This window comes from Rhea pennata, chromosome 3, assembly GCF_028389875.1.
Source record: "Rhea pennata isolate bPtePen1 chromosome 3, bPtePen1.pri, whole genome shotgun sequence".
In the NCBI taxonomy this organism is placed as follows: Eukaryota; Metazoa; Chordata; class Aves; order Rheiformes; family Rheidae; genus Rhea; species Rhea pennata.
In genome coordinates, this window is record NC_084665.1 from 47,284,154 (window position 1) to 47,299,318 (window position 15,165).

At 44.2% G+C, this 15,165-nt stretch overlaps 1 protein-coding gene across 3 annotated transcripts in view; it reads right to left on the minus strand.

The window, feature by feature from the left end:
* Positions 1-646: 646 nt before the first annotated feature.
* CAPN9 (calpain 9) overlaps positions 647-15,165 on the minus strand; it is a 29,630-nt gene continuing 15,111 nt past the window's right edge. For all 3 annotated transcript variants that reach the window (XM_062573674.1, XM_062573673.1, XM_062573672.1), the window contains 12 exons: positions 12,815-12,975; positions 11,956-12,113; positions 11,178-11,386; positions 10,414-10,450; positions 8,889-8,969; positions 8,308-8,365; positions 7,634-7,698; positions 5,380-5,448; positions 3,925-4,003; positions 2,848-2,964; positions 1,566-1,624; positions 647-779 (listed from right to left, as the gene is read on the minus strand). In XM_062573674.1, the coding sequence (XP_062429658.1) occupies positions 753-779; positions 1,566-1,624; positions 2,848-2,964; positions 3,925-4,003; positions 5,380-5,448; positions 7,634-7,698; positions 8,308-8,365; positions 8,889-8,969; positions 10,414-10,450; positions 11,178-11,386; positions 11,956-12,113; positions 12,815-12,975 (1,120 nt within the window). In that variant the 3' untranslated portion in view covers positions 647-752. The remainder of the gene's footprint in view (positions 780-1,565; positions 1,625-2,847; positions 2,965-3,924; positions 4,004-5,379; positions 5,449-7,633; positions 7,699-8,307; positions 8,366-8,888; positions 8,970-10,413; positions 10,451-11,177; positions 11,387-11,955; positions 12,114-12,814; positions 12,976-15,165) is intronic.

Here is a 15,165-nt window from a genome sequence, read left to right on the forward strand (position 1 = left end):
CGTACTAGAGGAAGGACTGAGGGGAGGTGAGAAGCAACATTTTTCTCTAAATTAAATCTGTGAAGACTTTTGGACCGTATCTTTAGCATCCTTCTGAGGAAGCTTGGACCAGGGACCTCTGTTACAAATATTCAAAAACAAATTTTCATCTATATGATCCTTAGTCTTCCTTAGTTCGCAGTCTACCAGGCAGCAATTTGTCTGGCTATGACAAGAGATATGTTATGCAGCACATCTGGAAACAAACTCTAAATTGAACAAAAGGTTTTATGCAACATTATATTTTAAAAAGCACCTTACAGTAATCCTCACAATCAAGCAGCAATAAAGATTTTTAATCACTATACTCTGCTGTACTGAGACTAAATACAGTCCCATTTCACAAAAGCCTGTGGTCACTCAGGGACATCAGTTTCAGTCTACTTGAGATGCATGTCTGCCCCAACAAAATATCTCTCAGAGTTACAAATCTAGGATCAGGCTTTGTCAAAAACAACAACAACAACAAGACCTCCACCCCTCCCCCCCAAAAAAACCCCAATCAATCAACCCCCCCCAAACCCCTAAATGTGATCTGATTTTTTAACTCATGAACACAGCAGGGCTGGAGACCAGAATGGGTGGGCAGCATGCCATGTTCCTCCATACAAAAGCTCCTGGCAAAGTCTGTGTGACCAGGGGACCACAGCTATTTGGGTAGAAGTTTCAGCAGAAGCGTCACAAGAAACTTCTGGCGTCCCAGTCAGACTTCTTCAGATATTCATGGCCAGGTTGATGAACTAGTACCAGAAGAGAAAACAAACTTAGAATAAATAATTTCAGCCACCTCCAACGAAATGAAAGAGAGGAGTTCAAAAACACTGCCTTGCGCCAAGCTGACCCGCACAAGGAAGGGGAACTCTGCAAGCTTTTATGTCATGTCAGGATGAGGAGTTCAGAAGGTATAGACCTCTCCTAGCATGCAAGCCTGACTCGTTCAGCCTTTCGTCCTGCATTTTGGAAAAAGGAGACAGAGCTCTGCTAGCACCAGATGACACCAGAGGTAGTGGATGCATTTGCATCCCTGCAGTCCATACGGGCTCCCACGTTTGTTGTGCCAGGGAATTCAGCGTGCCTTGCCCCAGGAGACTTCCAGCTAGAGTGCAAAATGAGGGACAGCCCACGAGCCACGAGGTGACAAAGAGAGCACAAGGAAATAGGCAGCCAGTGCTCAGCTGGCTATTCAGGGACAGCAAAAGACACCCAGTCCCAGTCTGCTTCTTCCTTGTTCCCTTGTTGTGAGCTGGAACCCAGGGAAATAAAGAGCAGGGAGTCCAGAAAGGGGGATGGGAAGCTGTGAATATGCAATAGGGCAAGAGAGGAAGGAAATAGCATGGAGAAGATGTAATCAGTGTGTGTACTGTGAAAACACAGCTCTGCTGAAATCTATGACAAACTCCCCCTGCACTTTTATGGAGACGGTTTTCACCTGAAGTGTCATGTGAAAATATTCCAGTTCCTATGACAGGACAAAGCTGTAGACAAGCCCCTTAATTTTGTTGCTGTTTATGAAACTGTGCTCATACCTCACTTATATTCAGGTTAATGAACTCCTTGTTTTTCACGCTCAGTGCCTGGAATACTCCTGGAATGAAAAACACGACACCAGAGCTATAAATACACCTCATTCATATTCATACATGAGCTTTCCATCCCACAGTGACGGGTGGCCGTGCCAAAGAAGGGAAAGGCCTGGTGCAAGGACTGATCACGTATGACTGATTGGTGGTGGTAGCTGCTCTGAAGAATGAAGTCCTTACAAGAGGAAATATCTCATTGACTTGGGTCTTTGTGTGAGTCTCACTTCAGAACTTGACTGGCAGTAGATGTTCTGGCTGTGCTAAACACTCAGATTTGGATGAAACTATGAAAAGAAGCGACATAATTTGCCTTTCTTTATGTATCTTATTTAACTTCTCTCTTTCAGTAATTTAATAATTCTTCTCCAATGCAGATTGAACCAGGAAGTAGAGAGAACAAAACTAAAAAATATTTCTCAGGAAAGTTGCAGAGTGAGCTGAGGCTGATTTGCGTTTGGAGCCACACTGAAGATCACTTCAAAGTTCATCCAGCCATTTTATCTATCTATCTCTATTGCTTCTGCTCTGGAAAGTAGACCCTGCATGCGAATGAACTGATGTATAGGATGCCTTGATATAGAGCAAGCTCTATCGTCAGCAGGGTAAGTTACGTAATAGATGCAAGAGATCCCTGCACAAATGCATGGCTGGTATCTCTTTGCACGAGGCACAAGCAATATTTGAACCTTGGACTTCAGTGACCCCAAACTAAGCTCTCACCGCTTGCATGAAAGGAAGAGCTCTCTCGGCTGAGTTACCCTCGTGGTGGGGTCCCGGGGAGCAGCATGTGCTGTGGGAAGGCCTGGGCATGCAGTCTGGGAGGATGTGCTTGGCCAGCACCGGCGGAGCGAAGGGGTAGCAGGAGCTTGGAGGTGGGATGAGGAAATAGGAGTGGCAATCTGAGCAAGTGCCAGGCCAGGAAAGGGTGCTGTGGGTAGGACTGCTCAGGGGATGGGGGACTAGGTCAGTGAGACACACAACCCACCCACTTTTTTGCATGTGAGATTTGGCCACAGGATGGTTGAGAGCTGCTGGTCGGATAGGTTAGCCACGAGAAAGGACGTATCATGGGCATATCATCCTTAAAGAAAATCCTAAACACAGCTCCTTTTTGTTAGCTGTTCAGTATACACACTTATCTCAAATACTATGCAATATGCTCCACAACAACTGAAAGTGGAACATTTTTTTTGAATAGGAAGAAATTGCAGAGCAAGAAGATACTCACGACTTGCATTCTCTAAGCGAATTAAGCAATTCAGAAAATCATCAAATTCAATCTGGAACTGTTCATCAGAGTATCGGAGAACAATCAGCTGCAGCAGGTAGTTGTTGAGCTGGTATCCTTCGCAAACACATGCACACAAAGGAAAAGTGAGCAACCTCAGAGGCCACAAGAAATCTGCAAATCTCTACTAGTTAATCTTGACGGGATTAATTTTACAGGATGCCATAGAGTATCCTCCCAGTTCATACTCTATGGCATGCATCCATCCAGAAAGCAATCTGACTGCAAAGTCCTTTATGCTGGCAATGAATATCGAACTTCAAACAAGAAATTTTGCAGTCACTGCAAATTTTTGATGTATGAGGGACCATTCTGCCTCCTTGAAATTCATAAGGATTTCTGCAAATCTGGGTGCTTAAATAAAAATAATTTGTGATGCAATGCAAACCCACCAATTGCTCTTAATAACAAACAGCTTACTCATAGTGCCTCCAGCCACTGAGTGGAGATGGGCTCTGAAGTGGCTTGTTTTATGGTCTAACCCTGCCCATGTGCAGCTCTGTTGTATTTTACAGAGCTCAACAAAAATGTAAAGGCTGCTTTTCTGACTGATTGCCCTGAGAAGCTGGCACTCTCCAGAGCAAAATAAGGCAACATCTCATTGTAAGTATTTTCATGGCAGACCCAATGCAACCAATCCCATTCTTCTGCTCTTCAGGTAATTAGATGAAAGGGTTAGTGTCAACCCACACAGACAGGCTCCCAAAAACACTTCCTAAAAATATCCTATTTCCTGAATGAGGCAGCCCAAGCACCAGAAATCAGGATCTTCCTTCTCCTCAGAGGTGGCCTAGTCAAAGCCCCCTGTCCCCTGGTGCTCTCCATCGGTGCCATGAGTGCACCTCGGGCCATGGCCCACCTCCAGACTGCCAGAGCTTTCCACTCTAGGTGCCTTTCTGGGGTTTAGTCCTCCTCCCTGCCAAGAGGCACTCAGCCAGTGTAATTTCCTGCAGCTCCTTCCACCTACAGTGGATCTGCCCGACAGACTTCCCAAATAAAAGGTAGTGCTTGACTTACCTGCAGCTTTTAGAGCGCTACGAAGCTCATATGAGGACATGGAGCCAGATTTATCAAAGTCAAACTGAAGAAAGATATTCTGTCATGAAAGAAGCACAAGGAAATTTCGGTATTTCCATATGAAAGGGAGCACAGATATGGCACACAGAGGAAAGGTATTTATCTTTAAACATGTAGTCCAAGCATCTGAGAACACTGACAAGGCTTTGGTCTAGATCTAGTCTGATTTTGTAGCTGATGAGCACATCTTGGCCCCAGTTCTCTTTGTCGCTTGAATAGGCTGTTGTGAAACTTAACAAGTACTGCCAAACCCATGAATTCAGTATTAGTTGCTCTTCATAAAAAATTCCACGATTTTTTAAAAATAATTTTATCTGGGAAGGGTGTATTTTTATTCATCTTCTAAACTCTCCTTCTAGCAGCAGTCTCCTCACTTTTTTCCCAAAGGTTATAGTCCTGAAGGCTATAAACAAATTGCTTAATGTGAAGTTAAGATTGTCATTACTCCTTGTTATCAAATCTAAATATTGATGGTACAACCAAGAGAACTGGTAGAACTGGTTTGAATTTTGACCTAAATATTAAGTAATTATTAAGCTGCAGTTAAATTCCATCTTTTTAATGGGGCAACAAATACAAACCTCCCTTGGACTATGAGTGAATTAGGTCCGTAGTCATATTCAGCTTAAAAATTTTGGTCAGATACACCTGCAAATCTTCCTGTAGGAAACAAGGATTTCTCAAGGCTCCTTGTTAAAAAGCAATACATCTTTTGATAAGGCGGATATGAAACTAGTACCTAGAAAAGTATTTGCGATTTCTGAAGGGCCAGACAAGAAGCAGAGAACTGCATATTTCAAATGCTTGGGTGAAGCATAACTATGCAGAATAACTATTCAGAATAACTATTAATCTCCATGAGGAAACAATTACAAAGTCCTTTTTTTGAATATTCAGTCTGTGGCCCGATCCTGTAAGCCTCCTTTTTCTTTACTGCCATATACAGGGGCAGGGAAATGTATTTAAAGTTAGAACCAACACTTTCCCAGATGTCAGTATTGTTGGCTCTTGAGAGATCAGTAATGGAAACGCAGAGTCCTCTGAAATGGTTGTTTCCTACTAGTCGTGAATCATCACTTTCTTCTTCTGTAAAACAACAGTAATGGAAAAGCCTTAGGTTTCATTTTGATTGGCTTCCTTATTACTGCTCATTGCATTCTTTATCCCAAACAAAAATCTCTGTTATTTCCAGCAAACCATTATGGTTTAGCATCGCAGAAAGCTAAGAACATCTTTGACTATCTAAAAGAAGCCCCTCTATTTTTGGAACACTTGTTTTTAATTAAAATTTGTGGTTTGTCTTCTGTCTCTATTTTTGTCTGCACATACATATTAAACTATGCAAGAAATAGCTAATAAAATGGAGAAGCAAATATGGTGAATAATGTCACCTACAATCCATTTCTTCATTCTCTCCCAGAAAACTTTGAACTCGTTAAATTCCAGTTTCCCATTGCCACTGGACTAGTAATCTGCATTAAGGAAAAGGATGTGTTACATGAAGGTCCTACATGAAGGTCTGAATTCTGGATGCATTTACCAGCGCTGTTTCTTCAAGGAGACTACACGATGTTGCCTCGAAAACCTGTGGTGCCGCTGAAACCGCTGGGGTTTCTCATGCAGCGAGGCTCAGGCGGTTACAGTCACGGCTGCTGCTGTGAGACGTGGTGTGACACAGTGTCGCAGCTGAGCAGCGCAGGCTGCAGGGGAGTGAGAGAAAGAGACAGCTTGTTCTAAGGCAAGAACAGCTTTGAATGTAAATGGGCTATAAATGATTCAGAGAATTAAATTATCTGATTTTTTAAAAAAGTTGCTACTGTTCTCAGAGGAATTAGTCAACCAATGCACTATTCAGTAGTGTTAGCTAGCGACCAGGCTCTACCACAGTGGCTCAATCAAAAATTAATGAGACATGCTGGGTGAGGTTGATAAAATCTGGTCCTTATGATCTGAAAAAGAAAAAAAAGCCCTGTGCAGCAGTTCTGAGAAGTGGAGTCTAGATCTGCCTGGACTTCCCACTGCCTAAAGTGTGAAGATCTTAATATCTATTTTACTGATTTACTGATGTCCCCCAAGCAGAGGGGGGACACTCGCAGGATGGGGTACTTACCCAGAAATGCTACATAACCAATGGGCCCAATGTGACCATTTTTTCACTTTCCATCTTGCTTTTTAGGACAAAGCCCTTGCTCAGCGGGGTGTGAGCTCAGCCAGCATTCACACAGGCCAAAATGCTGCCAGTGGGGCCTAGCTAATGCCTGCCGTTATTTAAGCACCTACACTGGTGACACTCTTGAGGGTCTCCCCAGATCCCAGGGACATTATCAGTCCTGCAAAACAGTCTGTCTATTTAACTGGACAGGTTTGAAAACATTGACCAGAGAACGACGTCAAAGTGCCTCTGCAATGTTTTTCTTTCTGCGTCATGTTCAACTTCAGCCCTGCTTCCAGCACGGTGTGACCACAGCCAGGGAATTTAGCTGTCCGTGACACTGGGGAGACTCCGTCAGTTTTGCTGCGGGGTTGGATTCATGTCATTTTGCTCCGCCGCTGTGTTCAGCATGGGATGACTGCGTCTGCGTTCCTTGTGCTTCCAAAGCAGATGAAGCCGTGTCTCCCATATTTATTCTAAACTACACAGAGATTTGCTTGGAAGCACTGCAAACCATGGAAACTGTTTGATTTTATCCTGTAGAGTGAACCTAAGACTGCTGCTATGCTTCTGGGTCAAGTGCTGACCCTGGCTCTGTGCCAGCACCGTGTAGAAATGAGACGTGAGCATGGACCAGTTCCCTCCTGAAGCTTGATTTCTAGTGTAGGAAATTTAGGACTAGTCCCCTGTTTCTCATTATGTATATGTGGTAACTGATTTACTCTGCCTAAAGGAGAAGCCCTGCTAAGGGAATTCAGTGGAAATCAGTACAAGGCAAAGGAAAAATCTGGTAGGGAGATACCATTGCTATGATTCACCTCACCTAATGTCTGAGCAGTCATTTAGCATTCCTCATAGTCAGACACTTCCAGAATGAGCACAATTACACCATCCTTTTCTCTATCTAATAAGGGAGTCTAGAAAGCTAGCTTAGATGTAGACACCTACACCACAAATGTCTAAGCTTGGACAGACATATCTCACCCACATGTCTACTTTCTAGAGCTTCAGTATCTAGCTGAAAGACTAGATTTTCCAGCTTTTAGTCTCGTTGTCAAAATATCCACAACTTTGATATCAGTAATTTTCAACATTCTTCTGATTCTTCATTTTCTAACCCACATTTTTTTTCCAGTGAGGTGCATAACTCTGCCTGCTGAATTTAACCCTCCAGACAACAGACTTTTCTGAATTATCTCCTACTGACTCTTCTCAAGTAAACCATAGCTTGCAAATGTTGTACTACATGTAAATAATGCAACTTTTACAAGTATTCAGCATTAAAGCATCTCTCTCTGAAATCTGTGGCAGAAGACTGTCTGTGCTTAAGACTCCTAACCCTAAATTTCTAAAATAAAAACCAGGATACAACTTTGGCAAAATTTTTGTCCTGTGGACAGTGTTCCACATCCCTCTCTATTATCTATGACAGATACTGTGATGGACAATTGTATTCAGTATACATTTACCCTCATAAGCACTTATTTGAAAGGATACGTCCATAAGAGAAATGATGTTTCGGCATGAAATGAGACTTAAATTCTTGAATTTGATGTTCTTTGCTGAAAAAGGACAATAATAGGAAAGAAGTAATTGGGCAAATATGCTTTCTCTAAACTCACTCATAGTACAAAATAGGATTTCCTAAGCAGAGATAGTGCCTAGCAGGTCTAGCTGGCTCTGAGACTTCATTGTGTGAGAACCTGTACCCTGGAGGATGAAGACAGCTTGGGCTACAGACAGATTCCGGATAGGGCAGATATTTGCTGAAGTCATGAAAGGAAACACTGTTCTTGTTTTGTAAATCAGGAGAAGTTCAGAGAGACCTTCCAGTCATACAAAGGGCCCATAGCAGAGTCAGAAATTCAGTCCAAGTGTTGCAAGTCCCTGCCCAGTGTCTGTCTCTCCAGACCAGAGCAGCAGAGCAATGGAGAACTGGCCTCACTGAACTGACACGGATCATATTGGAGGCAGTGCAAACTAACGGGTAGATCAAGGCCCAGATCCGTTTCTGGCTCTGCCTCTGACTGGCTGCAGGATACTAAGTGAGGCTGGTAACAGAGCCTTTGTTTTCCTATTTGTAAGTGAATTTGATTCTAGCTTTTAAAAAGTTCCTTACAGCCCTTAGCTACACACCAATGAAAAAGTACATATTATCAGCACTTACTTACTTTTTTTTAATATGACATTCAGAATATATTCGAGTTCTTCTGCATTTATCTCCATGTCCTAGAGTAAAAAAAAAATAGCAGCATCAAGTTACTTGAGTGTTTCTGGACTCAGACACACCAAAAACCTCAGAAACCACAAATATTGTGCATCTGTACTTCAGTGCAGTTCAGGAAAAGAGAATCACCCCCCCCCCTTCCCCAGGACAGGCTAAAACCCCCAAAGCTTGCAAAATACAATAGTGCTGCTCTGAGTTAGGGTGTCGGAAAGAGCTCTCAGGCAAGAACCACTGATACAAAGAAAAACAGACCGTGGGTGCACACTGAGCTGGGTCGGCTCCCTCAGAGCTTGACTTCTAGCTCGAGTTCTCCTTTTTTGCTAACCAGGGACTGTGCCCTTCTCCATGTAGACATATGGCATGGTGACATCTGGTGCCTAAACAATACACTGCAACTAAGCATACTGCCCAAAGAAACGGCATTTTCATGTTGCCTGGCCCTGGGAGGGAGCACAAGTCTGTCCCCACTTTTCATGTGTTTCTGTGAGCCACGAGTCCTGAGGATATTCCAGGGTTTGCACTCACCTTTCCTGAAATCTGTTCAAACAACGCCCGGAACTGCTTCTCTTCTTCTGTTTCTTGTGGGCTTGGGGTTGGGTTTGGAGGCTATAGTATCAACCACGGGAAGATATTACCAGAATCACAAAACACAAAACTTTTCTCCCACACACCACCTCTCCTTGCGTAGAGGGAGCACAGTCCCTTTCGAAATAAGAGTACACACTCCTGAACTTTGCCATCCTTTGAGTGCAGATCTGAAGCCTCCCAACCATCTAAGATGCCTTAGGGGAGTCTCATCCTCACCCCTTTGCCTAAGCAATGACACAGTGTGCCATTGCTTTAGCTATCTTGAAACAGGAGCATGCACACTGTGAAAAATGCCTCCTTTCCTGTCATAGCCCCTGCACCATGCTGCTTCCCTGGTCCTTCCAGCCACTGGAGGACAATCTCAGCCCTCTGGAGCTCTTTCCAGCTGCAACATCAGGGACCTCTCACCCCTCCTACTGGTCAGCAAACGGTGGTGGCAGCATGTCTGCACATTAGCCCAGCGCCATCCTATAGCTGAAAGACCCTTCAGCCAGCTGGGGCCTCAGGAGAGAGTGCGTGGGTCAGTGGCAGCTGCCAGATGAGATCCTCAGCACTGTCACAGAGGTGTAAAGCCAAAGCATCAGCTTACACTAACGAGGAGAGAGATGCAGTAGCACAGGGCTGCTGCTTTAGCTAGGGTGGCCATGCAAACACTGCTTGGCCACTTACATTTGTATTTTTGGCATATGTATGTTCCCCAATTCCTCCTGCTCACATTTGGATGCAGCCCCTAGTGATTCTGGGGTAGATGAAGAGATATACTTCGCTACTGAACATGGCCCTGAGATCCTAGAAGCGGATAAGTATATTTGATAGCTGGTCCTTTGAGAAGAGTTTCAATAAAGAGGAGCACATGAGATCTTGGCTTAGCTTATTTCCATGGGAAATCACACCACAACCAATGGATTATTTGCAGGGACACAGTTAAACAGAAGCTGACCGAGAGTCAGCTGTAGTTAGTGCTCAGCAGGCAGATCAGACCATTCAGAAGGAAAAATAATTGAATCATTTCACTAGGCACCACGTGCATGAATCAAACTTTCCCTCCCAAGCATTCTGTGACTATGGATAAGTTTGCTAAATAAGTGTAGGTCTGTGGAAATTCTTTGCTTGTTATTTTTTTTTTCACGGTAAGCAGAATTTTAAAAGATATGAACTGCCATATGCCTCACTAGCGCTAGCAGATGTACCTTGAGCTGACCTGTGGCTGCTGCCAACTTTTGCTGCTGTCTGATTCTAACTGCACTGAAGTAGCTCACAGAAGCATCTTATCGTTATGATTTTGGATTGTTACAGTTCTTTTACCGTATTCCACAGAACTGAATGTTTCAGTCACATACACAAAGCAGGCAATTGTGTAACGTTGCTCTGAAATGAATGCTTTTTAGCCAAACACAGCACAAGCAGTGTGTGCTGGCTTCTGCTGAGCTATCCTCTTGCTATTTTAACTCTGTAGACTTACCTCAGGGAGATCGATGGCAACATTTTCATCTAGATCCCTGGGGAAAACAAAACCTTACTCAATATTTGAAGATGTTCAATATCTGCTCAGGGTGGAAAAGGGCGGGCTTACACATTACATTTTCTAGAGGTAAAAGATATTACTAGCTTCTTTTCTGAACAAGTTAAATTTAGGTAAAATTCTCCCTTATGCAAATAGTCAGATTTTGTATCATTTAAATCCTGGTATAAGCTCTTAAAAGAGACTTTCAGCAGGACTTAGGGAGGGCATGACTCCTGTGCATACTGTATGGTAAGGATTACATCTCATTCTTTATTCATTATATACACAATTTTTTCTCAATAGCCTATTTTTTATATTAAATCATCGTTTGGATGAATTTTGAGAGGAAACAAAAGGGAACACTGCTGCATTTGCAGCTCACTGAACAACATCAGGCAGCTAGCAATTCTTCCTTGTTAAGCTCCCAGAGGATTCACCACTCCATAGAAAAAAAAGGAAAAAGATTGGATTCAGCAAAAATGGGCAAATTGCATCTGCAGACAGATTTTTTCCAACCACTTTGAAGGGAGCAGGGCAGCAAGTCTTGACCCAGCTCAGCCTAACCTAGGACAGCACGCTGCAGGCCAAAAGCGTTTTTCACATGTTTCTCCCTAACTGTGAACAAGCAAATAAAAATCCTGAGGAGACAAAATACACACCAGGAGTTTCCCACGCCAGGGCTCTGGGCGAGCACTGGAGGCCTTGGCTTGGGGCTGACTTACTTGGTGATGGCCTTCTTCTCTGAGAAAATCCTCAGGCAGAAGTCGGCTTCCTGGTGCGGCTCGAAGGTGGTAGGAATAAGAACGTAATCACCAGGAGGCAGCTTGAAGCGGTCAGATACTTCCCTCAGATTAATGTAGGTTTTGCTCCTTGCCTTGGAGGGGTGGTACCTGAAGAAATCTTTGTTCAAGTGTCCGTCTCCGCTGGGGCTCTGCAGGGAATTGAAGGCAGCATCACAGCCGGCCACGGTGCTGGCGGTGGCCCGTGGCTGCCTTCCCTGTCCCTCCCCTGCCACCGAGCTGAGCTCTGAGCAGCACAAGTCTGTCCCCAGAGCCCTTGTCCATGCGCTGCTGGCCGCTGAGCTCCTGCTGCCAGGCAAGGACATGGTGGTCTTCTCCCTTCCTGGGGCTGCTCTGGATGGAGAAAGGACTTCCAGAGGTTTGTCGTCCCTGCTGCGTGGGGGACGGGCACCCTGCATGTGAGAGGCCCAGAGAGGCTCAGAAGAAGCAATTCCCTCCCAAGGAGCCAGACAGGGGAGGACAGAGTAAGGGGCTGGGGGAGTTTGTCCTAAGAAACCATGTCCCCACAGGGACAAATCCTCCTCTGACAAAAGTCCATCCTAACCAAACCAAGTCACTCTTCTCCCTGGGCCTGGATACAACAGAGATTATTTTAAGAGCAAGGTCCCTAAAAATACATTATAATTGGCTGGGATATAGATCCAGAGGGAGATGCTAATACCAACAGTGTGGCTACTGCACTGAGAGAGCCAGGCAATACCTCATAAATAGAGTAGCCGATGGTTAGCATTTCAGCGCCGAGCTTTTTGAGTTTGCGGCGATCCTTCTGCATCAGGGCTGCTATGAACGTGCAGTCTTCTTGCCCATCATCTTTCTCTGTCAAATGCAGTTTGATTTGTGGATTTGTCCAGAAAGTCTCTGCCAAGGTAAAGAACACCAGATAGTTTCTTGACTCAGAATAATAACAATAATGCCACTACTGTTACTAGAAAAGAAAAATAAAGAAAGAGCAATAGAGCTGAAACTGAGGTTTTGTTCAAATTTATTTTTTCCATTAGTTGTCACACTTTTTTTTTCCACTCAGCTCTGCAGAAAATAAGCCAAATCCCAGTCTTTCATGGAGCTAGGTATAGAAAAGATTTTAGGCTTGATATTTTATCAAGTTACCATGGTTTAAATAAGGTTGTCAGACGGGATTTTTTAAAAGTATATAGCTATAATGATTCCATAGTGTTGTTGCCAGCTTGGAGTAACACAGTTCAGAACCACGATCCTACTTCAGAGCCACATAAGCATGCTGGCTGAGCTTGATTTTTATCTCATTTTACACTGACTGCTGTAGTTTAAGTGGTTTATTTGGAGTTATTCCTGGTCACGCAAATATAAGTGAGAGGCAAATTGGATTCAATGAACTTGAGGGCAAAGAAAGCACCTTTTTTTCCCTAATGCCTCAAGCAGTACTGTATGAACATTTGTCCCTTTGGCTGGTTCCTAATGGGTGAGACTCTGTTGTCCTGTCCTTTGCCCATGCTTCTGGCTAAGGGGTAATGGTAGAGGAGGCTGTGAGTGGATAAGGACTTCTGTTCCTGCTTTTTATTTTTTAAACAGTATCTATTTACCTAGAAAATTTCTGCATCCTCCAGCAGTGGATCCCCGGACCCAGCTCCCCTGGTGGATGGTCACCTCCCACTTTTGGGGAGTGCTGTCTTCCAGGGCATCTGGAGTGAGATTGCAGATCTCAACTTTATCAAAATGCATTTTGAAGTCTTCAAATTTCATCCTGAGTGAAAGACAGGGAAAGAGACTGGCACTCTCTCACTTCAGGAAAGGATCCCCAGCAGAAGTCACTTAGTCCCCAGGATTCACAGGCCAGATCACCAGCATCTGTGGATCTCAACAGCTGGAGTAAAATGTGCTGTGGGAAGAGATGCTTCACCAACACCATCCTCCAGAGTCACAGATCCCAGTCTTAATGGTTGCATTTATATTGCCTGAGAGCAGACCAGAAGGTGGTAGGCATCTGTACATGGCTCATATCTGCCTATAAATCAACTGTGTGCTCAGTGCTGGCCACATGACAGCACTTCAGGGGACACATGGCGATGGATTAGCCAGGCTGTGATACAACTGGTTTGTCCACACTGTAGGTGAAGTCAAATTTGGGTCTAAGGGGCCTAGGCTGAAGCTGCTTACCCTATCTTCCTCTACGGGTACTTGAGACCTTGTCCTAGCAAAAACATGCATCTAACAGAGGGACAGCAGGTATGCGCAGGCTTGAGTAGAGGCTCCAACCCACCTTTGAAACTTCTATGTGCTGCTGTGCCATGTAGAGTGCAGTATATGTACACCATACTCATGATGGATACATGTACATGACAATGGCAAGAAGGAAGGAAATGCCCAAATGCAGCTGTTCTTGAGTCACTGTGCTGGGCCAACTGAACCTAGCCTGCAAGTTGATTGGTGTGCTGAGAAACAGATATGCTATGCAACCTTAGTCTGGCAAGTAAAAGGGCAAAGAGACACAAACAGGCCTGCTAGCGAAGGAAGTGCTGGAGTCAGGCACCCAGCTGGGCCGTGGTGTGCAGCCCCGGGGCAAAGGGAGCAGAGCAGGGGAGCTGCCTAAGGGAAAACAGCTTGTTTAGTGGCCATCACAAGGATAAGAAGGCCATATTCACTAAGATTAAGGGAGGCCAAATGTTCAGGCTCCCTCTATAAACCATGCAAGGTATTAGGCCTTTGACAGGACAATTTAGCATCCAGATATGTCTTCTGCTCTGATTTGCTACCTAAAAGAGCCTCACACTCTGTCCTTTGACTCTAGAAAGAAAGTAGAGGTACTGATCTCCTCCCTGACACGAACTTCTGTAACTATGCCTGTGCCCCGGTGGCTGATGCAAACCAATAGACTGGAGTAGCAGGACAACATGTATATGTGGCGCAGTGGCAGACAGGAGCCAGTTTTCCTCAGTGTAGCTCACCAGGCACAGCAAGTTCCATTTGCTGCTGCAGACAGAATAGATGTCTACAGTGGCTTTCATTTACATGTGCTAAGGTGCATTTTACAACTTGTTTTTAGTGTGGGAAGAAACAGCAGAACGTGCTTTCCTTGCATCAGTCCTCTTTCTTGTTAGCTATTCCCATATAGCAAGCTCTGCATGCCACAGGCACTGCTGGTTGTGACTGATGCTCAGCGCACTAGAGCAGGGGTAGCCTAACAAAACCTCTCTCTATCTGGCTCGATTTCCCAGCCACATGAGGCAATTTTGGGCTCTTTGGCAACACACTGCCTAGCAGATGAAGCAATTGCAATTCATGGATCAGATTTGGCTCCTACTTACTGCTGATGGAGATGTAAAACACCTGTTATGACTTCCCTCAGGCTCTTTGGGATTTGCACTGGTATAGGCAAGAAGAGACTCTGAGACTCTGCTTTTAGGAGGGGAGGGACTAGAGAGAGTCAGAAACTTACTTTTTAGTCAACAGCAGGATACCTCCTTCCCATCTGGAGGAAGCATAGTCTTGTCTGCCCTTGACAAAACTGACCCTAGTTACTGCTAATATACAACCCTGTTCTCTTTGGTGTAGTTAATGAGGTCAAGACAGGACCTGAGCATGTTGCCATGAAGGTTTTGTTCAATCTTCAAAAACGCAAAGGCTTTTGCTGCCTTTTCTCATCAGCTGAAGCCATTCTGATGATATGAATACATATAATCAGAATATGCATATTCTGCATACAGCAAAACACCCTTCGCTTTAAATTTTGTTTTAATGTTTTGCTTTAAATGTCCCATAGCTTTTGATCAAATTTTCCTCTCTAAACTACCCTTCCTCCTAGTCTTCTTGTTCTGCCTAGGATAAAGCCAAACACAATACATGAGAATAAACAGGAGTATTTCTTCTTCCTTTTCTTCTTTTTTATCTAAAGAACTGAGCCTGTGTAGAAGAAACAGTCATTGCTTAGCACACT